General features: G+C 43.2%; 4 protein-coding genes across 5 annotated transcripts in view; 2 read left to right on the forward strand and 2 right to left on the reverse strand.

The window, feature by feature from the left end:
* Positions 1-6,136: 6,136 nt before the first annotated feature.
* On the reverse strand, positions 6,137-6,616 carry LOC139477880 (uncharacterized). Its single transcript, XM_071260311.1, has one exon. It carries the CDS (start codon positions 6,614-6,616, stop codon positions 6,137-6,139), a length of 480 nt encoding a protein of 159 aa, XP_071116412.1.
* Positions 6,617-15,072: 8,456 nt separating this feature from the next.
* LOC139477881 (uncharacterized) lies at positions 15,073-15,507 on the reverse strand. Its single transcript, XM_071260312.1, has one exon. The coding sequence runs from the start codon at positions 15,505-15,507 to the stop codon at positions 15,073-15,075; it is 435 nt and encodes a 144-aa protein (XP_071116413.1).
* A 412-nt stretch (positions 15,508-15,919) lies between these two features.
* On the forward strand, positions 15,920-18,354 carry LOC139477882 (uncharacterized). The gene is made up of 4 exons (XM_071260313.1): positions 15,920-16,310; positions 16,557-17,120; positions 17,367-17,857; positions 18,304-18,354. Exons 1-4 carry the CDS (start codon positions 15,920-15,922, stop codon positions 18,352-18,354), a joined length of 1,497 nt encoding a protein of 498 aa, XP_071116414.1.
* A 4,341-nt stretch (positions 18,355-22,695) lies between these two features.
* LOC139477894 (ankyrin repeat and KH domain-containing protein mask-like) overlaps positions 22,696-26,998 on the forward strand; it is a 108,203-nt gene continuing 103,900 nt past the window's right edge. Inside the window, exon 1 of one of the 2 annotated variants that reach the window (XM_071260325.1) lies at positions 22,696-23,008. The gene's annotated coding sequence lies outside the window, so the exon portion shown is untranslated. Of the gene's footprint in view, positions 23,009-23,270; positions 23,296-26,998 lie in introns of those variants that run through there. The other variant, XM_071260326.1, reaches the window with a different exon arrangement.

Raw genomic sequence — 26,998 nt, forward strand, 5'->3', positions numbered from 1 at the left:
AACGTAAAAGGGAAGTCAAACAGTTTGAGTAGGGGCTAGACACTTATGATAAAGGGAGACAATTTGAAGGGAGGTCACTCTTGTATGACGAAAGTTCCGTTAAAGTGATATTTCCACAGCAGTGAAATATCAAGTGTTATGTTCACTGCAGTGAAATATCAGTTGTAATGTTCACTGCAATGAAAATATCACTTTTCTGAACTTTGGAAAAAACTCAGTCTTTCACACTTAAGTATATAATAAAATGTGTATTCCTTTTGCAGGTTCGTCACTGGCGAGGCTTGCAGTGTGTATGTACCGTAGTATGCCGGTGTCAGCAGCACGGGTTTAACCGTTCTGGTATGTAATATCATATCAGAATCTTTATTTCTACAGTATTTCAACATTTCAAGTAATAGTAATAATTTCAGAAAGTTGCAGACAGTATTTTTTTTTTAATACTACAATTGCATTAATAGCTTTGGTATCCGTGTATCATGCATACATTGTAGCACATTGTACCTGACTTAAGTACATACGTACCAATGCACTCAATGCATCAGTGCCGGACCCCACATTGTACACGCAACTTATCCCTGATACATAAATTGGGTGAGTGAGTGAATATAGTTTGGATGCGTGAGTGAATATAGTTTGGATGCGTGAGTGAATAAGGTTTTAGTGACTTTGCGGATATAGATTAGGTGAGTGAGTAACATGTTTTGGTGAGGGAATAAATTTTGGTTATTGAGTACGTTTTGGAGGGTGAGAGTGAATTTGGTTTGAGTGAGTGAGTCGATATATTGAGTGAGTGGGTTTTGGTGATTGAGTGAGTGAATGTTTTGGCACATACTTTCACTACAGTATTTCAATTTTACCACAACAAAGCAACTTACCCGGGGTAAATCGACTGGTTTCTGTAAAGGGACGCACCTGCGCATAGTGTATCAGTGTGCTTTTGACAAGTAGTTTATTAATCATGCGGTGGTTTGCCCTCTCGTAGTTGGATCACATGTCAGGCTGTGTGTATAGGGAACTTTGGTCAGTTCAGATTGCTTGCTTACCTAATGCATACGTCAATGTTATCTACTGGGTACAGTATAACAGCATCTAACACAGCAAAGTCACATCCTTCAATGACAATAGAATACTAGAGTCGCCTGTCAGTGCAACAGCATCTAACACAGCAAAGTCACATACATTCTTCAGCAATTCAATACTAGAGTCGCATGACCGTATAACAGCATATAACAGCCAAGTCACATACGTTCAATGACAATAGAATACTAGAGTCGCGTGACAGTATTACAACATCTAACACAGACATCGCAAACGTTCTTTGTTTAAAAATAGTTCCCTTAATTTTAATAATGATGACTCCCTGAATAGCATTCGACAAGTCCATTTACTACAGGTGGGTTACAGGTTTGGTATTTCCCGTATATTTTCAAAATCCTCTCGTCCCAATACCGATTGTTTTATATCTCGTACTTTTGGATGCGATTGTTCGACCATTGCGTTTGTCTACGTTCCCCAGCTACATCTCTGGCGAACAACTCACTAGACGCTTCAATCTAAAAAATAACCTCGTCCACAATACGTCATCAATTGGCGAGTGCAAATTCGAATCTCCGGGAATGACGTCGTGATAGAACTACTTAAGTATATGTAATGTGAATGTGTGACGCATTTGGTGTAGCAATAAGTACGAGATGCATGAGCGCCTCTTCGTGTGTTTTATAGCTGCCGTGATCTACTATTCAACGTGTTTTGAAACATATAAAAAAGAACCATATAAGGATAACCGTCAGTCTGAATGAAAACCTGTGATCCATAGATCAGGTTTCAACCTAAATAAACAATACCACCTGTGATGTCTTATCAGTTGTTACAGGTGCACTTCGCATGACATTGTTAGAACAGGTTAGGTAGACTACGGCTAGATAGGTTTTAAGAGTGTCCATAAATTTAGTCAATAAGTATTTATGGAAAGTATGTTTGTGCTGATTGTATAGCAGAGGGATAAAAGTTCATAATTATGTTAGTAATTTACAACTTCCTGTGACAGGGTCATATGTGTTATCAATAGATCAGGTTTCAACCTAAATAAACAATACCTACGAGTGCCACTAAGGTCATGCTGACCCGATGTCTGATCAGTTGTTACAAGTGCACTTCAAATGCCTATGTGGTGCAAAATGGATTGTAAAGTTCATTCATTATTTTATGTTGAAATAGCGTTTCCAAATATATTTTAAACCTAAATGAAAAACTGTATTTAACTAGAAAATATAAGGTGTATTCGAGATTTGCCCAATTTGAGGTCCATGAATGCAAAAAAACAAATAGTTGAGTGAGTGAGTTAATATTTAACGTCACATCGGCAGTATTTCAGCCATATCGTGACGAAACATGTAGTTGAAGAAACACATTCGAAAACCAGACACTTCTACTTTCTGCCCAAGGTTATATATTGGATTTCGTCTTAAAATGTCCACCGAAATTACACTGTCGCAGTATATAATACCCCACTCAGAAACAGTCTACTGATTCTGAGCCGACCGAGCACCAACAGGGCAACAACAAGCACCATGACTTTTATAGGACATTCTTCTATATTATTGCCAAATTTGACATATGTCCTGAGGACATGTTGGATGATAATCATTCAATATCCGAGAAAAGGACCGATGTGGTTATCAATATCGATAGCTGTATGGGAACATGTTTGGTACACATGGACACAAACATACAAGAATCTATTGTCCTGAGCCATAGCAGAGCCTCGCCACGGACATGGCGGATACGGAGTTACAATGGCTTACAGTTTAGCATTGCGGAGTTATGCCCCTTTTTCTTAGTTAATTTGGCTTCGCCCCTGTGTTTTGACGTCATAGTGGAAACCCTTTTTTTCGCCGCACGAAGCAAGTACGTTTTCTATATATCTGTCGTAATGTTGTTTGGATATAAGACTATATATACCATATTCGCATTTTAGTTTTCTTAGTCATTCCCTTTCCACCATAGATTTGAAAATTCAACTAAATACAGTATACACCTCCGTTAAACTACAAAGTCAGAGGTTAGCCCAGTTCCGCGCGACCGCAATTCTCGCACAGCATTTCATTTTCAAAACTGTGGGTCTGAAAATTAATTCGGCAACCAGGATTCCAGCGTTAATGTAGTGAGTCAAAAGCTTTTGGCCAGAACTCGCGATATCCGAGCTGGATGCAACTTGCCGCCGTGGGAATGCCGAGTTGTATTCAACTTCAGCTCGTACAACAACTTGCATACAACAAGCCATGTGAATGCCGAGTTGTATTCAACTTCAGCTCGTACAACTACTTGCATACAACAAGCCATGTGAATGCCAAGTTGTATTCACCTCAGCCTTACAACTACTTGCATACAACAAGCCATGTGAATGCCGAGTTGTATTCAACTTCAGCTCGTACAACTACTTGCATACAACAAGCCATGTGAATGCCGAGTTGTATTCAACTTCAGCTCGTACAACTACTTGCATACAACAAGCCGCGTGAATGCCGAGTTGTATTCAACTTCAGCTCGTACAACTACTTGCATACAACAAGCCATGTGAATGCCGAGTTATGCATAACTTCAGTTCTTCAGCCAAGCATCAAATCAATTTGCCTGACATTCTAACTGCCATTTTGTTGCAGTGTTGGTCAAATAGACAAGTTGCTCTTTACATTGCATCATGTTTGGATTGTCATCACTGACATGTCATGTCGCACGTCTGTTTGGGGAATTACCGAAAATACTGTAAACATTGTAACCTGACACACCAACCAATGTAAAATTCTGCCTGAATAAACACCAAAATAATTATTGTTATTACGCTACGCTCCCTTGTCAATATATTTCTATTTTATAAAGGATTACTGAACGTTGAAGTTATGGCAATGTTTTCATAGAATTATCGTAACATGGCAGAGGTAGGCTAGATATGTTTTCAAGAAGAGAATAGTTGTAAGAGTTTTACAAGTTACAAGTTTCGGTTTGTGTGAGCGTGTTTGGGTGGGTGAGGTTTGGATGAGCAGTGTGTATTATGTAGGATTGTTTAACCCCCTGGATGCCAGAGGGACATATATGTCCCTCCTCTTCAACCCTCACTTTGAAGTCGAATACAATTCAACAGACTTCACGCACACAAATACACTTCACAGTTATGGATTCTGTTGGAAGTTTCCTTTTCTGCGATTTCATCCACTGGCATTTTAGGCCAAATAAAAGAACTGAAAATGACCTCTGAAAATTAGGTACCTCGTAATTTTCGCATACCAGTGATCTGGGGTATCTTTTTTTTATTAAATCATCAGTGATCACGTGAAAACGTCGCCGATTGTCCTCGAATAGTTTAGAATGTGCTCGGAAAACTGCACTTGTTTGAAATGTAAACAAAACATAATTCAGATTTTCCACACGTGGGAAGAATTAGGGCATTAGAAATAGAAACATTGCAATGAACTGATAAATTCAGAAATAGTTACAGTCTCCCCCCTTGCGTGACGCCATGACTGACGAAAAATCACGCACAAGGACAACGATATTTATCAGAATTTCTTACTATTTCTCTTGGTTTCAATGAAAATTATAACAACAAATAACAGTACACAGATTGTCAGAATTGTTCTGATTACTTACATGTCATATTTATGTAAATAAGATCCCTGAATCAAGGAAAGTTCCCTCGTAAATTCCCGCGTACTGTTGTCAGTGAACACGCCATTTTGTAAAAGTCGGTCACTGGTAGTGATGTCATACGTCAACATTGATGTACATATTTGGTATTTCTTTGAGGTGAAGCCCTTGAGTGAAAGTACACACGATCATTGTATCATGCTGTTAACAGTTTTAATTATGATGTAGATTTTGCATATCTTTTATACATTTTTATTCACACATTTATTTTTACTATGGATATTTATCAATGTTCAATATGATATCATATGTAGATTTTGACCACAACATGTATGAACCTTTGATAATCTCCTGTTTGTTTGAACATTGTTTACATAATACATTGATAAGTTTACAGTGTCGTATACAATATGTTGTTTAGACGGGTGTTAGAAAAGGAAATGTAAATGTAACTGCAACATGTACTGCATTCCTGTACGTGTTGGAGTGTCCTGGTCAATATTGTAATTCCACAAAAACAGGTTCATGAACAGCCGTTTTAAATTTTTTTTAAACTGTAACTGAATGTATTACTTTAACAAATGGATAAAAGTTTTTTATGTTATGTAGTTTATTTTATGTTGTGTCAAAAAAGCGTCAAATTCCGTTTTATACATCTAGTTCATACCATGAACGAAAAGCAGGGGAGATATATATTAATCAAAATACCAGTGTTATCCTTCTCCGACGTTGTCAATGCCATTAAACCAGCCATGCGTCAAATAGAATGGTGTCATTTGTAAGTAATTCATTACATTTGATGAAAAGGCTATTTATTCCATTAATAATGGTGCAACATTAGTCAAATTACACTTGCACTATTAGGAACATGTTGGAATCTAAGGACTAACTTGTAGGTGAGATAGGGCCATCTATTTCGCTTTTACTTCCTCTTTTATGAAGTATGATTTCATCATTTCTTAAGGGTTTGTTTATAACTAAACGTATACAGTTTCAATATCGATATTTGTGATGCAAAAGTTTGCTTCCTCGTGAACAAAATATATTGTCCTTGTCCACAGCTAATTCTTACCAAGTGACCTGAGTTACAATAAACTTGTGCTAAGTAAAGCGCATGTCCCTTTGTCTGTGTACGTGTGTAACGTGTGTTGTCTTTTGACGAAGTAAGACGATTTCTATGGTTGAACAGCTTCTTTATTACAATTAGTGCGACTTTTCGGTGTAGATCCTAACACCTTTATCAAGCAAGTGATGGATAGTGCTAAACAACATAGGTATATATACTTATTAACATCAAATTGTATACAGTAAATTGATTGATGGACACAGAGAGCTGATTGAGATAATTGGAAGCCAGTGGATGACTAATGGACACAGAGTCAGCAAGCAGACTGATAGAGATGATGGAAGCCACTGGATTAATTGGATGGACAAAGGGATTTAGCAATTAGGTGATGGTAAGCAGCCGGGATGTAATAGCCTTGGTCTCTGTTCATTGCTGGCTGTTCCTTTTGATGACGATGGCTTCTAGGAGTTTCCTGATTTTGTAGTCTGATTGATTGTTGGCCAGGATCTTGATGTTGTTCCACTGGATGTTGTGGTCGGGGTGGGTTCGGGTGTGGTCGGAGAGGGCTGATTTTGAGTCCTTTTTGTGTACTGAGGTCTTGTGTTCTTTTATTCTAATGGGAAGGGGCCTGGATGTTTCTCCTACATAGGAATCGCCACAGTCACATTGTATGTGATATACGGCACCAGCTGGGCCTTCTTTCATTGATGTAGGGGGCTTGCCATTGGCACTGAGGATGTTCTGGATTGTCCTGCCTCTCTGGAATACTCTATCAATGTTGGCGTGGTGTTTGAGCAGTCTGCGGATCTGGTGGCTTACTTCATCACACAAACTTCTAAATGCCACTGAAATAAGTTGTCTTTTGACGTCATAGTGGAAAAAACGTGTGTTGTCTTTTGTCGTCATAGTGGAAAATCCGTTTTCGTTTTCGTCATTTCCGGCAGGCTATTTTTTGTATTGAATGTATTACGTTATACATAAGCATACAAATCCATTTGATATATATTTATGGCGTTCAGATATAAGGCAGTATTTTGTTCGCTCACAGTTTCTGTAAAATAGCCAAATTAAAAAAATCGTCGCACAGTACTTTTATCAGTGTACGTTGAATAGTGGCGAAATTAGCTGTTTTTCTAATGCAGAATAAATTCTCAGACAACACTTAGTAGTGTCATTTTTTTCAAACCGATGTAATATTCTACATCTCTGCATCATTGTAGGTAGGAGGTAGATCCAGTGCCACGTGAGTGCAATTCTCGCACAACCTCAACTTTTCAGATCTTGGAAAAATGAGCGTAAAAACAACAACTCGGCATCCAGAGGGTTTAAGGGTTTTTCCAAGAATAGAGTTTTACAGTTGAAACCTATGATTGTGGGTTCGAATCCTGCTTCGCCCCGATTATGTTTCTAGGTTTGTCAGCACCACACCCATGCTCGTGGACTGCACCAGAGTGGTAAACGTATGAGACTGGCATCACTTCGGGCTTTCCCCCCACATAAAGCTGAAACTCTGTGATATAACCGGAATACTGTTAAAAGCGGCGTTAAACCCAACTCGCTCACTCACACATTCACTCGTGTTTGACAGTAGTATAGGGATTTATACCGAATCTTCGCCTTAACCATTATTAAGAAATTGTTATCCATAAATTGTGTCTATTTTGTCATTTGTAAATTTCTAAGTAATGCCTATCAAACAATTAAAATATACTGCATGTGATTGATAACAAATCTTATAGTATATGGTTTCAACACGACTGTATCACTGCATGTGATTAATACTAAATCTCACACGTGAAAATCCGTGTTAGAATAGGTCTTCAGCAACCCATATTTGTCGTAAGTGGAGACTATTTTTGTCGTAGGAGACACCTAACGGGATCAGGTGGTCAAGCTCGCTTACTTGGTTGATGCATGTCATTGTATCCCAACTGCGTAGATCGATGCTTATGATGTCAATTGCTGGTTTGTCTGCGCCAGACCACCGTTTTATAACTGGAATATTGCCGAGAGCAACGTTAATTAACAAACAAACAAACAATAATGTTTAACCTTAAATGATATGGTTTCAACACGATTCCATCACTGCATGTGATGAATAATAAATCTTAAAGCACATGGTTTCAGGATGGACATTTGTGTTGGAATATTGGATGAAGAGTGTAAGTGAACAAGTAGAAAAGACCCAACAGTGTATAGTTCATCTGCACATGACAGCCCAGTGACAATGGCATGTAAAGCATGGTCATAGTTATAGTGAGATCCGAATATCATAAGTTGTTTTTGTTTATAGAAGGTCAAATGAATGCATGAGACAAAAGTTGTCCAACTTATAACGACCTTTCCATAAACATGTATATTGACAGCTTACAATGGTGTGTGAATGAGGGAGTGAGTTGGGTTGAACGACGCTTTTTACAGTATTCAAGTTATATCACGGCGTGTCAGCTTAATGTAGGTGGAAAGACGAAGTGATGCAGGCCTCAGACGTCTACCACTTCGGTGAAAGGTAGATTTTTAGGAAATTTATTGTACCTAATAAAGTCGACAGATCTAATTTAATATCATAGATACAAACTTGGAGTACCATAGTTGGATGTTGTCGTTGTACAAGGGCATTGAAAAGTTTGCGTTGAACTCAGTTTCCCGTGTGACTTCCCCAGGCAGGAATCATAGCTCTGCATCTCCTCGGCACTGACTGGATAAGTGCATGTAACGCGTTCATCCCAGAGGTGTTCAATTTGGTTGAGATCTGGAGATCTCGACGGCCAGGGCATGACGTTGATGTTGGCATTATGAAGGTAGTCTACCGTGACACGAGCTGTGTGGGGTGGAGCGTTGTCCTGTTGAAACAGCTGCCCCTGTTTGTCAATGATCGGAAGAAGGTGAGGTTGAAGTTTTTTTTCGAAATTGTTTTTATTCATTCCAGAGGGTACCTAGTCATCGTAGCATAAGAGGCATCAATTACATGTTAATTATAATGAGAAAGATGTACAGGAAGTGATATGACAGAAGGTTCACCTTTCATACTTTGTAAAATTGTAAGAGATATTGATTAAGGAAGCTAATCCACCTGCGTTATGGTTTTCTCCATTAAACTCCATTTTGTAGTGAAAGAGATAATTGTTCCGTTTCTTTTTGCAAAGGCTGTTGTCAACCAAGTTCATCATTAACAATTCTTTTTGGTGTATATAATTTTGTGTAGAAATTTGAATTTGAATTCTAATAATTTGATATCAATTGCAGATTTTCTATATTGTAAAAATAGATATTTCCAATTAATTTGATTGTTAAATTCTCGTTCCCACTTCTCACAAATTTCTGGAAAGTTAGATGATGAAATAAAGTTGCCATAAAATATCTTAGAACCTTTGCTTGTATTAAGTAAAACAAGCCATGCATTGTGTTTAGATTATTTGAATCATGCACAAGATGTTTCCGGGGCGGTCGGGTAGCCTAGTAGTTAAAGCGTTCGCTCGTCACGCCGAAGACCCAGGTTCGATTCCCAACAAGGGTACAATGCGTGAAGCCCATTTCTGGTGTCCCCCGCCGTGATATTGCTGGAATATTGCTAAAAGCGGCGTAAAACCATACTCACTCACTCACTCACAAGATCTTTCCATGGCTTCGGGATGTTTAAGAGCAATAGGTTATAGTCCAATAAAGTACCTTTTTTCCATACATTATCAGCACAGGGAATGGAATAAAGCTGTTCGAGTCACATAAATCCGTTATATGGCAAATACCCCTTGTGTACCAATTTCTAATAATGAAATCCTGAAATTTATATTAATGATTGTACCACAATGGTTGCTTTAAAATTTCATTAACATCGTTTTCCTTTATTTTCGTTTTTACGTTATGCGTTTTTTTGTATTTGTTCCAAGCGTCTAATGTGTCTTTCCAAAATGGGTTTGAGATATTGAAGTGTTTTTGAATATTACCGCCCAAACGGAAGATATCTTGTAAGGGAAAGCCTGAAAGAGGGGAGCTGTTTGGTTTGAAAATATATCGTTTGATACACGATACCTTAAGTGAGTAAATAATGGTTGTAATATCAACCATTCTAAGGCCACCATCTTCATATTTTCGAACTAGGTTTACTCTTTTTATTATGTCTTTCTTTCCTTTTCCATTGAAATTGAAAAAATGCTGTTTAATTCTTTTATAAATTCTTTTGGGGGATTTGGTAAAGCAGTTAATATATGAACTATAGTTGACAAAGCCAAGGTTTTATTGTGGTTATTTTCCCTATTAATGTCAAGTTGCGTTTACGCCAGTTTGAAATAATTCTTCTAATTGTTTCCAGTCATTTTCTAGTGTTGATAACCCAAAGGTTTATCAAATCAGCATTTAGTTTAATTCCCCGTACAGCTTTAGTTTTGTCTGTGTCTATTTGTAAGCCAGACATTCTATAGAACTTACTCAGTGTATTTACTGTTTCATTTAGAGTCGTTGCTGAGCCATCCAAAAATAGTTCAGTGTCATCGGCATATTGACCTATTTCTCCAAGGACTATACCTTTTTTATTTGTATAATTTCTTATCATTATGCCTAGTATTTCTGCGATGAATAGAAACAAGTATGGGGAAATCGGATCTCCTTGTCTACATCCTCTCTAGTTGCTGAAAAATGAAGACAAGTGATTGTTTTGTATGACACAAGAAGTAGAGTTTGAGATCAGGATATTTACCAAAGTTCCAAAACCGAATTTATCTAAAACCTTCACAATGAATCGCTTAGAAACTGTGTCAAAGGCTTTTTCGAAATCAATTAATAATAATAGGCCTTTCTTCTTTAATCTTTTTGTTTCGAAGATGATGTCATATAGGAGTCTAATGTTTTTGCTTACACGCCTACCTGGTATAAATCCTGTCTGGTTATCGTTGATAAGGAGATCCAGTGTCTTTTTTTATCCTATCCTAAGTGCTAATACTCTTATATAAGGCATTCAAAAGAGAAATGGGCCTCCATTTTTTTTAAAAAACCTCTTTATTTGGTTTTGGAATGCATGTTATAACTCCGCTGTTCATTGTTCAACTCAAAGAGTTGTTTTTGAAAGAGTCCTTTATATAGCGATAAATCCAAATGTTGATATTTTTCAAAAATATTTGAAAAATTCGAGAGGAAAACCATCAAGTCCCGGGCTCTTATTATTTTCATTGACTTAATAGCAGCAGCTATCTCGTTAATATTTATTTCTTCATCTAGTTCTTCTGAAAGATTGTTATTTAAAGTGGTTATGTCTTTTAAACAAACTAAACCTTCAGCGTCAATATCGTCTGTCGACTTGTATAATTTTCCATAAAAAAACCATCTGTTATTCCCTCACCTTTATCAGTAACAATAGTATTGTTAAGTTTATTCGTATAGTTCCTGTTTTCTAAGTGGCAAAAGTAATTAGTTGGTTTCTCCCCTCCGTTATACCACTGTATTCTATTGTGTATTTGAATTCCTCTCTTTTCATCTTCTTCTTTAATTGTTTCGAGCTCAGATTTCCGTTCTGACAGTTTGGATAACAATGTTTCGCTAACGTTTTGAAAGTCGTTCCTTACTTGTGTTTCTAATTCCAATATATCGTTTTCTATTTCTTTATATTTTTTCTCTTTTACTTTTTTCAAGTGTGTAGCTTTCATCAAAATGTCTCTAAGAATAGAGAATCAGTAATTGTAAGATCTAAAGTTTCTTCAGGGATATTTTTAATTTCTTCATTATCATATTTAGGATCAGCGTATTCACGTTTAGTTTCGTTTAGAATATTTATTACCATTGCTGCATATTCATCTTTTCGTAGTTATGATGTATTGAGCTTCCAATATCCACCAAGTAAATGTATTGTTGATTGGATGTAGTTCTCTCCATGCATCTATTACATGTAGGTTTAATAATTCAATCATTTTATCTAAGACTTATTTTCTTGCATTAGGATTGTTGATATTTTCATAGTTTTGTAAGTCTATTGAAGGATCAAGGACAAAGTTCCAATCTCCACATATTACTAAAGAGTCATTATCCGTATCATCAAATTTTTTGCAAATGATGTTTTAGTAAAATGAGGGGTGATCGGAGTTTGGGCCATACACTGTGGTGAGCGTAAACTTTATACCATCTACCGCAATGTCTAAAATAATATAATTACCATTATAGTCAACACAAGTCTTGTGTATTTTATATTCAAAATTGTTGTTGAAGAGGATTGCTACACCTCGTGCATTTGACTTGTACAGTGCAATAACACCATCAGGTTCCCATTCATTTTTCATAAGATTTTCATTATCTTTGGAAATTTGAAAATCTTGCAAACAAATGATAGAGGATTTCTTTTTTCAATATAAATTCATGACTTCTTTTCTTTTGGTCTTTGTGGCTAGGCCTCTACAATTAGCTGAGGCTATATGTATTTTCTCATTTACTCCCATGTATTATTAATCCCTCTTTCTCTTGAAATATAGGCATGTACCAACTGGAATGAGTTTTATGTTTTGAATAAATAAATATCCCTTGTTGCCATGAGCTCTGACTTTTGAGATGGAGAAGGAAGCTACCTTCCAATGGATTAGCAGGGTAGTCATAATAAATACATTTATCCATATACACCTACATTAGCATACCTACATGGCCATACACGCCCATATACATATACCCGTAAATAAACACACATATACATTACACATGCGTAAACATGGCTGCAAGCACATATATCACATGCATATAGTACTCAATATGAAGAAGCGGGTTAAAGCAAGCAGGCAATAGTTAAATTGTTTCACGATGCTACTTACATATTGTGCCGGTGAATAAGTAATTCCAAAAGTCCTCACGAATATACACTGACAGTCACCACAAAATAAAGTGTTGTCGTTGCCACAAAACTGCGAGAATCAATCTGGGCAACACGTGTTTGCACTCGTTGACCCTACTGCTCTCGCATTGCGCGTGCATGTTATAAATAGCCAGGAGGTCGACGAGTACAACTCAACACATTGAGTGTCCAACATTTTGCCTGTGTAGAAACCTATCTTTCGAACCCAACTGGACATTTAACAATCTGTCAAAATGTTGACTCTGGAAAATAAATTACTCCCCCAAAATGTTACAAATTCTACAGTTTTTATATGCCGTGAAAAAAGACCAACCATTCATTTACTTATTTACTGTGTGTGGGCAAATATTATCAGCAGTGAGTTATATGTAAACAGAGAGAGTCATAACGTGTTCGCATCCTGTTAGTGTTACACTACCTACTGGTCAACCTTGCGCCAGGAAGATCCTGGTTCCTTGGTATCTTTGGTCTCCAGGATGACTTCGGCTGACACAACTCTTATCCTTGTCCATATCTTGTTATCCGCGTCATGAATTGATGCCGCTTCCCTACTCAGAATCGCTCGTCTCTTCTTTAAAATGTCTGGCAAGTCAGTTTGGATACTTATCCCGGTTTCTCGTAGTAGTTTCCTGGCTCCATAGACAGCTTCCCGATCAGGCAATAATGCTACGGGGGATGTAGGGCGGTGTTTCTTCTAATACTCCGATACAGAGGGTCGATGTACCACTTCTAAGTATATGTCATCTACTCGGGCTTGTGAGAATTTTAGTTCATCGACGAGGAATACCTGAACAACCCCTTCTGTATTTTCTTCCGGGGATTCCGGAATTCCATAGATGAGCAAGTTTGGTTTTCTGTCATGGACTCCTTAAGGGTAACCTGTTTCTCTAACTGAAAACGACGGCTTCTTTCGGCTGATAGCTCCCCACGTAGTGTCCTGATTTCGCTATCGTGATTCGCAACGTCATGTTTAATTCCTCTCACATTTTCTTTCATGTCAGAAACATCCAGTTTTAAAGAGTCAATAGATTCCTGAATTTCATCTTTTGTATTTCGAATTAGCTCTGGAAAGTCTTTTCTCAGAAGCTTTAACAATCTCCTCAACTTTAGTCATGTTAGCCATATTACTGCGATTAAGGCGCTGAGTGTCCGACATGTAAATCATTTCACAGACATGTCAAAAGTCGTAAGGTTGGCAAAACCACACAAATAGATATCAAAGTTAAGGGTTTACCCCACTTGCTTTGGTTTCTGATGTTTGTAGGTGGTGTTAAGGCCGCCAATGAGGATTGTTACGATTTATCCATGGGTTAGTGTGAGCCAGCGGGAAACACGTTAGCGGCCGAACGTGCGCAACCGGAGGTTGGAGAAGTTGATTCATGTAGCAATTTGCTGTCAAATTTTCCTGAACCACAACCAAGTCAGGTCCCGTGGTGTAGGATATGGCCCCCCGCACAATGACACTTCTGAAGGAAATAAACCTTGTCGGCCCTCCATCTCTGGAATGTATCTCAGTAATTTCCAGTGGATATACATACTTTTGTTTGTCAATTGTGTATGATTTGTTATGTCACCATTACTACTGGGACGGTCTTATAATCGACGTATATATGCTGTAGATCTCGATTCCTAAGAATACCACGATGTGGGTTGGGGGCACATTCTTATCATAGTTTATCATAAACCAAAGACTTTCAATGAATTCTTTTAGGCACTGTGCAGCTATTTCACACTCAGATTTAGTTGCAGCTGTGATCAGAGCCAAGCCCCCTACGATTCAGCAAACGGGTAATACTAGAGCTGAGTCTTTGAAATATTTCTGGGCTTTTAGCTGCTCCGAAAGGTAGCCTAGTATCTACCATATACGTTATGCCCCTCGAACTTTAACATTAAGCCGTGAGCATCATAACAGTTTGGATGGATGGGGACACTGCTGTAAGCATTTTTAAGGTCATTCTTTGCCATATATCCGTTTCTAGGGAGCAGGTCTACAGCTTTGTCTATACTATCATAAGTCACATGATTGGTACTCACTTAGGCATTGACACTTTCTCCAGCAGGTCTGCTGCAGTCGTGGATCAAACGTATATCGTTAGGGCCAGACTTGGGCACAGCTCCCAGGCTATTGACAATCGTAGGTTTCTCGTCCTTGATAAGATAACTTCAAGCCTCAATTTCGCTGACAAATCTTTTGTGCTACCTTAGAAGCATTGTCAACACATACCGCCGATTGGGAATTTTGGCAATCACAGTATTTGTACGTATGGACATCATGACAATTGGACATATGATATTTGACCCTTTGTAACAACCACTCACGAGTGTATGTATACGTTCAAATATGTCTCTTTCTGTCCTACAAAACAGTGATAGTCTTCTCACTGACAACACAGTGATAGTATGTCCGTGTGGATTCGCCAAGTCATGATGTCAGTGGACCCAAACTACAACGATCATACAATCAGGTCGTGAGATTCGCATCTTATCCGACCAGGGGATTTCTGTTGACACATAAAACTGAAAATGTTAAAAGAGTCCATCACATGACAGGCGACACTGCCAGTGACATCTCTCCAAAGGTAGCGCCTACAGCCGCCGACACTGCCAGTGACATCTCTCCAATGGTAGCGCCTACAGCCGCCGACACTGCCAGTGACATCTCTCCAATGGTAGCGCCTACAGCCGCCGACACTGCCAATGACATCTCCCCAAAGGTAGCGCCTACAGCCGCCGACACTGCCAGTGACATCTCTCCAATGGTAGCGTCTACAGCCGCCGACACTACCAGTGACATCTCTCCAATGGTAGCGCCTACAGCCGCCGACACTGCCAGTGACATATCTCCAATGGTAGCACCTTCAGCCGCCGACACTGCCAGTGACATCGTTCCAATGGTAGCGCCTTTAGCCGCCGACACTGCCAATGACATCTCTCCAATGGTAGCGCCTACAGCCTGCGACACTGCCAGTGACATCTCTCCAATGGTAGCGCCTACAGCCACCGACACTGCCAGTGACATCTCTCCAATGGTAGCGCCTACAGCCGCCGACACTACCAGTGACATCTCTCCAATGGTAGCGCCTACAGCTGGCGTCACTACCACTGACATCTCTCCAATGGTAGCGCCTACAGCCGCCGACCCTGCCAGTGACATCTCTCCAATGGTAGCGCCTACAGCCGCCGACACTACCAGTGACATCTCTCCAATGGTAGCGCCTACAGCCGCCGACACTACCAGTGACATCTCTCCAATGGGAGCGCCTACAGCCGCCGACACTACCAGTGACATTTCTCCAATGGTAGCGCCTACAGCCGCCGACACTACCAGTGACATCTCTCCAAAGGTAGCGCCTACAGCCGCCGACACTGCCAGTGACATCTCTCCAATGGTAGCGCCTACAGCCGCCGACACTGCCAGTGACATCTCTCCAATGGTAGCGCCTACAGCCGCCGACACTGCCAATGACATCTCTCCAAAGGTAGCGCCTACAGCCGCCGACACTGCCAGTGACATCTCTCCAATGGTAGCGTCTACAGCCGCCGACACTACCAGTGACATCTCTCCAATGGTAGCGCCTACAGCCACCGACACTACCAGTGGCATCTTTCCAATGGTAGCGCCTACAGCCGCCGACACTACCAGTGACATTTCTCCAATGGGAGCGCCTACAGCGGGCGACACTACCAGTGACATCTCTCCAATGGTAGCGCCTACAGCCGCCGACACTGCCAGTGACATCTCTCTAACGTTAGCGCCTACAGCCGCCGACACTACCAGTGACATCTCTCCAATGGTAGCGCCTACAGCCGCCGACACTACCACTGACATCTCTCCAATGGTAGTGCCTACAGCCGCCGACACTGCCAATGACATCTCTCCAATGGTAGCGCCTACAGCCGCCGACACTGCCAGTGACATCTCTCCAATGGTAGCGCCTACAGCCGGCGACACTGCCAGTGACATCTCTCCAATGGTAGCGCCTACAGCCGCCGACACTGCCAGTGACATCTCTCCAATGGTAGCGCCTACAGCCGCCGACACTGCCAGTGACATCTCTCCAATGGTAGCGCCTTCAGCCGGCGACACTACCAGTGACATTTCTCCAATGGGAGCGCCTACAGCTGGCGACACTACCAGTGACATTTCTCCAATGGTAGCGCCTACAGCCGCCGACACTGCCAGTGACATTTCTCCAATGGGAGCGCCTACAGCGGGCGACACTACCAGTGACATCTTTCCAATGGTAGCGCCTACAGCCGCCGACACTGCCAGTGACATCTCTCCAATGGTAGCGCCTACAGCCGGCGACACTACCAGTGACATCTCTCCAATGGGAGCGCCTACAGCCGCCGACACTGCCAGTGACATCTCTCCAATGGTAGCGCCTACAGCCACCGACACTACCAGTGGCATCTTTCCAATGGTAGCGCCTACAGCCGCCGACACTACCAGTGACATTTCTCCAATGGGAGCGCCTACAGCGGGCGACACTACCAGTGACATCTCTCCAATGGTAGCGCCTACAGCCGCCGACACTGCCAGTGACATCTCTCTAACGTTAGCGCCTACAGCCGCCGACACTACCAGTGACATCTCTCCAATGGTAGCGCCTACAGCCGCCGACACTGCCACTGACATCTCTCCAATGGTAGTGCCTACAGCCGCCGACACTGCCAATGACATCTCTCCAATGGTAGCGCCTACAGCCGCCGACACTGCCAGTGACATCTCTCCAATGGTAGCGCCTACAGCCGCCGACACTGCCAGTGACATCTCTCCAATGGTAGCGCCTACAGCCGCCGACACTGCCAGTGACATCTCTCCAATGGTAGCGCCTACAGCCGCCGACACTGCCAGTGACATCTCTCCAATGGTAGCGCCTTCAGCCGGCGACACTGCCAGTGACATCTATCTAACGTTAGCGCCTACAGCCGCCGACACTACCAGTGACATCTCTCCAATGGTAGCGCCTACAGCCGCCGACACTGCCACTGACATCTCTCTAACGTTAGCGCCTACAGCCGCCGACACTACCAGTGACATCTCTCCAATGGTAGCGCCTTCAGCCGCCGACACTGCCAGTGACATCTCTCCAATGGTAGCGCCTACAGCCGCCGACACTGCCAGTGACATTTCTCTAATGGTAGCGCCTACAGCCGCCGACACTGCCAGTGACATCTCTCCAATGGTAGCGCCTACAGCCGGCGACACTACCAGTGACATCTCTCCAATGGTAGCACCTAAAGCCGCCGACACTACCAGTGACATCTCTCCAATGGTAGCGCCTACAGCCGCCGACACTGCCAGTGGCATCTCTCCAATGGTAGCACCTAAAGCCGCCGACACTGCCAGTGACATCTCTCTCTCACACACACACACACACACACACGCACACACACACACACACACACACACACACACACACACACACACACACACACACACACACACACACACACACACACGCACACACACGCACACACACACACACATATTTTATTCACACAATGGAGAGTTGGAGACAACAGCGTTTGAGTGTAGTTGATTCAGTTTCGTTATTCACAGATAGAACATCACAATGACTAAACCCATTAGGTTTACAGAGAGTTTGTCAAATCATAAACACACTCCTCCGTTTCTAAAATGCTGTACTCGGACAATCTGTTCAGGGTGATTACAAATAATTCAAACATTCGATGGTTGTTAAATAACCAGTTGGCATTCCGAGTGTTTTTGATGTCAGAGTTTTTACTTCCTGCTTCCCACTAGGGCCTCGGGCTGAAGTGGGGGTCTCGGGCTGAGATAGGCTTCTTGAGTTGATGTGGTTGTATTGGGTTTATATGGCATTCTCGGGTTGATATTGGGGTCTTGGGTTGATGTGGTTGTATTGGGTTAATATGGCATTCTCGGGTTGATATGGGGGTCTCGGGCTGGTATAGGCTTCTTGAGTTGGTGTGGTTGTATTGGGTATATATGGCATTCTCGGGCTGATATGGGGGTCTTGGGTTCATGTGGTTGTATTGGTTTTATATGGCATTCTCGGGCTGATATGGGGGGTCTCTGGCTGAAATGGGGATCTCAGGCTGATATCGGGTCTCGGGTTGATATGGGGGTCTCAGGTTGATATTGGGTCTCTGGCTGATATGGGGCTGTCAGGTTGATATGGGGGTCTCAGGTTGATATGGAGGTCTCAGGCCGATATGTGGGTCTCTGGCTGATATGGGGGTCTAAGGTTGATATGGAGGTCTCCGGCTGATCAGGGGTCTCAGGTTGATATGGGGATCTAAGGTTGATATGGAGGTCCCCGGCTGATCTGGGGCTCTCAGGTTGATATTGTGGTCTCGGGCTGTTCTGGGGGTCTCAGGTTGATATGGGAGTCTCATGTTGATTTTGAGGTCTTAGGGTGATATGGAGGTATCGGGTTGATATGGTTGTATATTGGGTTTATAGGGGATTCTCTGGGTGATATGGGGGGTCTTTGGCTGAAATGGGGATCTCAGGCTGATATCGGGTCTCGGGTTGATATGGGGGTCTCAGGTTGATATTTGGTCTCAGGTTGATATAGGGGTCTCAGGTTGTTATGGGAGGCACAGGTTGATATGGGGGTCTCAGGTTGATATGGGGGTCTCAGGTTGATATAGGGGTCTCAGGTTGTTATGGGGGTCTCAGGTTGATATGGGGGTCTCATGTTGATATGGGGGGTCTCAGGTTGATATGGGGGCCTCATGTTGATATGAAGGTCTCGGGCTGAAATGAGTATATCATGCTGATATGGGAGTCTCAGGTTGATATGGGATTCTCAGGTTGATTTTGGGGTCTTAGGGTGATATGGAGGTATCGGGCTGATATGTGGGTCTCGGGCTTATATGTTTGTATTAAGCTGATATGGGGGTCTCAGGCTGATATGGGGTCTCGGGTTGATATGGGGGTCTCAGGCTGATATGGGGGTGTCGGGTTGATATGGAGGTCTCAGGTTGATGTGGAGGTCTCCGGCTGATCAGGGGTCTCAGGTTGATATGGGGGTCTAAGGTTGATATGGAGGTACCCAGCTGATCTGGGGCTCTCAGGTTGATATTGTGGTCTCGGGCTGTTCTGGGGGTCTCAGGTTGATATGGGAGTCTCATGATGATTTTGAGGTCTTAGGGTGATATGTAGGTATCGGGTTGATATGGTTGTATATTGGGTTTATAGGGGATTCTCTGGGTGATATGGGGGGTCTTTGGCTGAAATGGGGATCTCAGGCTGATATCGGGTCTCGGGTTGATATGGGGGTCTCAGGTTGATATTTGGTCTCAGGTTGATATAGGGGTCTCAGGTTGTTATGGGAGTCTCAGGTTGATATGGGGGTCTCAGGTTGATATGGGGGTCTCAGGTTGATATAGGGGTCTCAGGTTGTTATGGGGGTCTCAGGTTGATATGGGGGTCTCTGGCTGATATAGGGGTGTCAGGTTGATATGGGAGTCTCTGGTTGATATGGGGGTCTCAGGCTGATATGTGGGTCTCTGGCTGATATGGGGGTCTAAGGTTGATATGGAGGTCTCCGGCTGATCAGGGGTCTCAGGTTGATATGGGGGTCTAAGGTTGATATGGAGGTCCCCGGCTGATCTGGGGCTCTCAGGTTGATATTGTGGTCTTGGGCTGTTCTGGGGGTCTCAGGTTGATATGGGAGTCTCATGTTGATTTTGAGGTCTTAGGGTGATATGGAGGTATCGGGTTGATATGGTTGTATATTGGGTTTATAGGGGATTCTCTGGGTGATATGGGGGGTCTTTGGCTGAAATGGGGATCTCAGGCTGATATCGGGTCTCGGGTTGATATGGGGGTCTCAGGTTGATATTTGGTCTCAGGTTGATATAGGGGTCTCAGGTTGTTATGGGAGTCACAGGTTGATATGGGGGTCTCAAGTTGATATGGGGGTCTCAGGTTGATATAGGGGTCTCAGGTTGTTATGGGGGTCTCAGGTTGATATGGGGGTCTCAGGTTGATATGGGGGGTCTCAGGTTGATATAGGGGCCTCAGGTTGATATGAAGGTCTCGGGCTGAAATGGGCATATCATGCTGATATGGGAGTCTCAGGTTGATATGGGAGTCTCAGGTTGATTTTGGGGTCTTAGGGTAATATGGAGGTATCGGGCTGATGTGGTTGTATATACTACTCAAAATTTGATAAGGATCACTAGGTGATATGTGTGTAAGTTACCACAAACATAACAAAAGACATGACTCTGACTCAGAAACGTGTTTAATCATGTTATGAATGAAAATTCATGAACTTGTATCAATATGGAATGTTTGAAATCTGCAAACACCAAAAGGCATTTCATTAAAAAATGTTAACAGCAAACAAGAGAAAGAATTACACAGTTATGAGGGATAGTCCATCATTACACTTAGTCGATGAAGTGTCAATATCGAGTATGACCTCCCCTTGCATCAATGACGGCCTGACAACGTCGAGATATGCTGTCAATAAGCACCCGGATGTTCCCAATGGGAAGGTTGTTCCACTCTTCCACGAGGGCATGTCCGAGCTCTGCCAAAGTCGTGGGTTGTGCTCTACGGCGTGAAAGGGCAACCTGCAGCATGTTCCAGACATGCTCAATCGGGTTCAAGTCCGGCGAGCGCGCTGGCCAATCCATGCGGAAAATTGTCTCCTGCTCAAGGTACTGCTCAACCACCCTGGCGCGATGAGGACGGGCGTTATCATCCATCAGGATGAACTCAGGGCCAACAGCACCAGCGTAGGGTCTGACGTACACATCGAGGATCTCATCCCGGTACCTCACCCCCGTCATTGTTCCTCTCTCCAGGACATGAAGATCTGTCCTTCCATCTCTGTTGATTCCACCCCAGACCATGATGGAACCACCACCATAACGGTCATGTTCACTGATGTTGGCATCATGGAAACGTTCACGTTGTCGTCGCCACACCCGCTGCCTCCTGTCTGTAAAGTCCAAACAATACCTGGACTCATCGGTGAACAGAACTGGAACCCAATCGTTCCGTGTCCAAGTGACATGATCTTCAGCCCATTCCAATCGCTCCCACCGGTGTCGAACAGTCAGGGGGATCCGGACACATGCCCTTCTCGAGTAGAGACCTGCATTGTGAAGACGATTCCGTATCGTCTGAGTGGACACATTCACCCCCGAGGCGTTCAGGAGGTCGTTACGTAGGCTGGTTGCTGTCCAGAAGGGATGACGTCGTGCCTGAAGAGCCACAAAATGATCTTGGCGTTGGGTTGTCGACATCTGACGACCACCCCCATGTCGGTGTGCTGCTGTACCAACATTTTGCTGTCGGGACCAGGCCCTGCTTACAACGCTCTGGCTGACGTTTAGTGCATTGGCAACGTCACGTTGTGAATAGCCAGCATCAAGCATTCCAATACATCTGCCCAGTTGTTCTGTCGTCAGGCGACGCCTTACACGTTGAGGGGGCATTGCGTAGATAAACGTAGTGTAAACACTCAATTGAGTTTAAAGTTTCAGAATGAATCAGACACCGTTGCCTGATTGGAAATCGTGCAATGGTAGCAAAAGCATGAACTGTGATGTGAAACGCATTTCCCATGGCATGAAATGCACGTGCAAGTGTGTTGGAGACGTTTTTGATTTCACTTGAACACAATTTTGCCAGTTATGCAGTTATTTTGTTTTTTTATTAAGAAAAATATCTACGATCCTTATCAAATTTTGAGTAGTAAATTTGGTTTATAGGAGATTCTCGGGTTGATATGGGGGTATCGGGCTGATATGTGGGTCTCGGGCTTATATGTTTGTATTAAGCTGATATGGGGGTCTCAGGCTGATATGGGGGTCTTAGGCTGATATGGGGGTGTCAGGTTGATATGGAGGTCTCAGGTTGATGTGGAGGTCTCGGGCTGATATGGGGGTCTCTGGCTGATATAGGGGTGTCAGGTTGATATGGGAGTCTCTGGTTGATATGGGGGTCTCTGGCTGATATGGGGGTCTCTAGCTGATATGGAGGTCTCAGATTGATATGGGGGTCTCCTCTACACCTGCCCCCACATGCACACACATACATATAAATACACACATACACACAACACAAATGCACATACACATTTTTACGGAAAGGGCCAAGTGGTGACGAATGTATATTGAGCGTCATACCCGGAAGCTGTTTAGAGTGCAGTGGGGGACCAGCTCTCCGTGCCACTGTCTCTCTAGATACACACCAGTCTCACTTCTTTCAATCCTCAGCAGTGTGTTGCTGTAGTGGGACAGGGTATACATCATCCAGAGTTTTACTCAGGCTGTGTACACTGGACCTGTGTGTGTGAGGCGGCCTGTGTACACTGGACTTGTGTGTGTGAGGCGGCCTGTGTACGCTGGACTTGTGTGTGTGAGGCGGCCTGTGTACACTGGACCTGTGTGTGAGAGGCGGTTTGGGCGACCCACCCCGGATCTAGAAGATTGGCAGGAGAAATCTGATACGAGCAAGTCAGGTATCGTGTGTTGTCATGTTAATTACATACTTCAAGAATAATTTGTGAGATTTTGAAACATTGTTATATAGGAACCTTCCATCGTTGTTTGACTGTTCCAAACACATCACGTGAAGGTACTTAGGGAGCCAGTCCATCATCTGTTCTAGTTTCGGTTTGAGCTGACGCTCTGATGACCTCATTTCCGAGGGGAATCCCCGAACGTCCGTCACACTCAGATTGACGAATAAGATCTTGTTGTGTGGGGGCTGTATTCAGGGGCGTCCTGTACATTGTAGAAGGCCGAGGTAGGAGTAAGTGAATGAAGTCAGTAGCAGTATAACAGTGACAGAGTTACCTGTGACATAAAAGGGGTATTGTACCCAGTATCCTCCTAGACATTCGTCACCACTCGCATCTTTCCGTAGACTTCAAGGGTTCGTGTATTTCTCGATTACCGAGGATCCAAACGACGTTAGCTAATCAGAATGCCCGTCAGAGTTGCGGTACTTCGATCCAGAATATTAAAATTGATTATGGTAACATGAGAAATTGAACATTTGGTAGCACACATCACAACAACTTAGAAATCTATAAGAATAAAAGACTGTTGATGTATTATACACTGATGATATTCCTTCTGAAACCATGTATGATGATAGATTCAAATACACACGTTCATCTCTGTACACCAAGGGTACCACACCCACTGAGACATCCTTTACACCAAAGATGCCACACATACTGCGACATCCTTTACACCCAGGATACCACACCCACAGCGACATCCTTTACACCCAGGATACCACACCCACTGCGACATCCTTTACACCCAGGATACCACACCCACAGTGACACCCTTTACACCCAGGATACCACACCCATAGCGACATCCTTTACACCAAGGATACCACACCCACAGTGACATCCTTTACACCAAGGATACCACAACAACTGCGATACCCTTTACACCCAGGATACCACACCCACTGCGACATCCTTTACACCCAGGATACCACACCCACAGCAACATCCTTTACACCCAGGATACGTCACCCATTGCGACATCCTTTACACCCAGGATACCACACCCACTGCGACATCCTTTACACCCAGGATACCACACCCATTGCGACATCCTTTACACCCAGGATACCACACCAACAGCGACATCCTTTACACCCAGGATACGACACCCACTGCAACATCCTTTACACCCAGGATACGTCACCCATTGCAACATCCTTTACACCTAGGATACGTCACCCATTGCGACATCCTTTACACCCAGGGATACCACACCCACTGCGACATCCTTTACACCCAGGATACCACACCCACTGCAACATCCTTTACACCCAGGATACGTCACCCATTGCGACATCCTTTACACCCAGGATACCACACCCACAGCAACATCCTTTACACCCAGGATACCACAACCACAGCGACATGCTTTACACCCAGGATACCACAACCACAGCGACATCCTTTACACCCAGGATACCACACCTACAGCAACATCCTTTACACCCAGGATACCACAACCACTGCGACATCCTTTACACCCAGGATGCCACAACCACTGCGACATCCTTTACACCCAGGATACCACAACCACAGCAACATCCTTTACACCCAGGATACCACAACCACTGCAACATCCTTTACACCCAGGATACCACACCCACAGCGACATCCTTTACACCCAGGATACCACAACCACATCGAGATCCTTTACACCCAGGATACCACAACCACTGCGACATCCTTTACACCCAGGATACGTCACCCATTGCGACATCCTTTACAGACAGGATACCACAACCACAGCAACATCCTTTACACCCAGGATACCACAACCACTGCGACATCCTTTACACCCAGGATACCACAACCACTGCGACATCCTTTCCACCCAGGATACCACACCCACAGTGACATCCTTAACACCAAGGATACCACAACCACTGCGACATCCTTTACACCCAGGATACCACACCCACAGCAACATCCTTTACACCCAGGATACCACAACCACTGCGACATCCTTTCCACCCAGGATACCACAACCACTGCGACATCCTTTACACCCAGGATACCACAACCACAGCAACGTCCTTTACACCCAGGATACCACAACCACTGCGACATCCTTTACACCCAGGATACCACACCCACAGCGACATCCTTTACACCCAGGATACCACAACCACTGCGACATCCTTTACACCCAGGATACCACAACCACAGTGAGTTCCTTTACACCCAGGATACCACAACCACTGCGACATCCTTTACACCCAGGATACCACAACCACTGCGACATCCTTTACACCCAGGATACCACAACCACAGTGAGTTCCTTTACACCCAGGATACCACAACCACAGCGACATCCTTTACACCCAGGATACCACAACCACTGCGACATCCTTTACACCCAGGATACGTCACCCATTGCGACATCCTTTACACCTAGGATACCGCAACCACTGCGACATCCTTTACACCCAGGATACGTCACCCATTGCGACATCCTTTACACCCAGGATACCACACCCACAGCAACATCCTTTACACCCAGGATACCACACCCACAGCAACATCCTTTACACCCAGGATACCACAACCACTGCGACATCCTTTACACCCAGGATGCCACAAGCACAGCGAGATCCTTTACACCCAGGATACCACACTCACAACGAGATCCTTTACACCAAGGATACCACACCCACAGCGACATCCTTTACATCCAGGATACCACAACCACAGCGACATCCTTTCCATTGAGCTTTAAGTCTACTTAGCTTCCCAAACCAAAACGAAATTCGGTCTAATATCCATTTTGATGATATGCCTGGACCTGAAAAATTATTTAAAGTTATTGAAATAAGCATCGTTTTACAAACTTGTGTGTGGTGATGATTTGGTAGACCTGGGTAAACATTATCGTGTGTGTGTGTGTGTGTGTGTGCGTGTGTGCGTGTGTGCGTGTGTGTGTGTGTGTGTGTGTGTGTGTGTGTGTGTGTGTGTGTGTGGAGGAGTTGTTGTAACAAGGTAATAATTAGCGTTTGTCAGCCGAAGTCCGAAGTCAATAAGATTGTTATTTGTGTTGAAACATATCAGTCAAACTGTTGTTATCCGTCAACATTACATGCTTTAGAAAGGGGGTCAAGGATCCACTATGATTATCTTCTCTATCCGTGTAAATTAGCATGCATTGCATAAACACTCACTACAAGACAATGAAGAACGGTATATGAATGGATCGCTGTAAATCATTGATGACAAGAAGTCCTTTTTTACTTTTGATTGCGTGAAAAGGATTAATTTTTGTTGTTGTGTTGAAAGACTCGTGATAGTGTAATGGATATATAACTATTAAAAGAAGAAAAGGTTGAACTTTTACAGTCATAATGTTTTCTACAGCATTAGTTGAACATATCTAAATTGTACGACGGGTATGTCAGCTAAGCTGAGTTTAGGCCAGGTGTACCTTAAACTTCTGTAACTAGCTTTTCTTTGTAACTCCATCAACAGAACTGAAAGTTGAACCTATTCAATGTCTGCCACCAGACACTTCACATTGTTACCCGGAGACGTGTCGATGTAATCTCCAACTTGTTCACAACCAGGATATTTGTACATGTTGATCAGGCTACCTCCCCTACAAAAGGTATGGAGGTTATATACTGTGGGAGTGTAACAGTGTGGTGTGTTGCTGTATAGTGGCAGGAGTTATCTCCCCTGCATCAGGTATGTAGGTTATATACAGTGGCAGTGTAACAGTGTGGTGTGTTGCTGTAGATTGATATGAGTTACCTCCACTACATAAGGTATGGAGGTAATATACCGTGGCAGTGTAACAGTGTAGTGTGTTACTGTAGACTGACATGAGTTACCTCCCCTACATAAGGCATGGAGGTAATATACAGTGGCAGTGTAACATTGTGGTGTGTTGCCGAGACTGACATGAGTTACCTCCCCTACATAATGCATTGAGGT

Source organism: Haliotis cracherodii, unplaced genomic scaffold (genome assembly GCF_022045235.1).
Source record: "Haliotis cracherodii isolate W230 unplaced genomic scaffold, xgHalCrac1.p SCAF_37, whole genome shotgun sequence".
NCBI classification, from domain to species: domain Eukaryota; kingdom Metazoa; phylum Mollusca; class Gastropoda; order Lepetellida; family Haliotidae; genus Haliotis; species Haliotis cracherodii.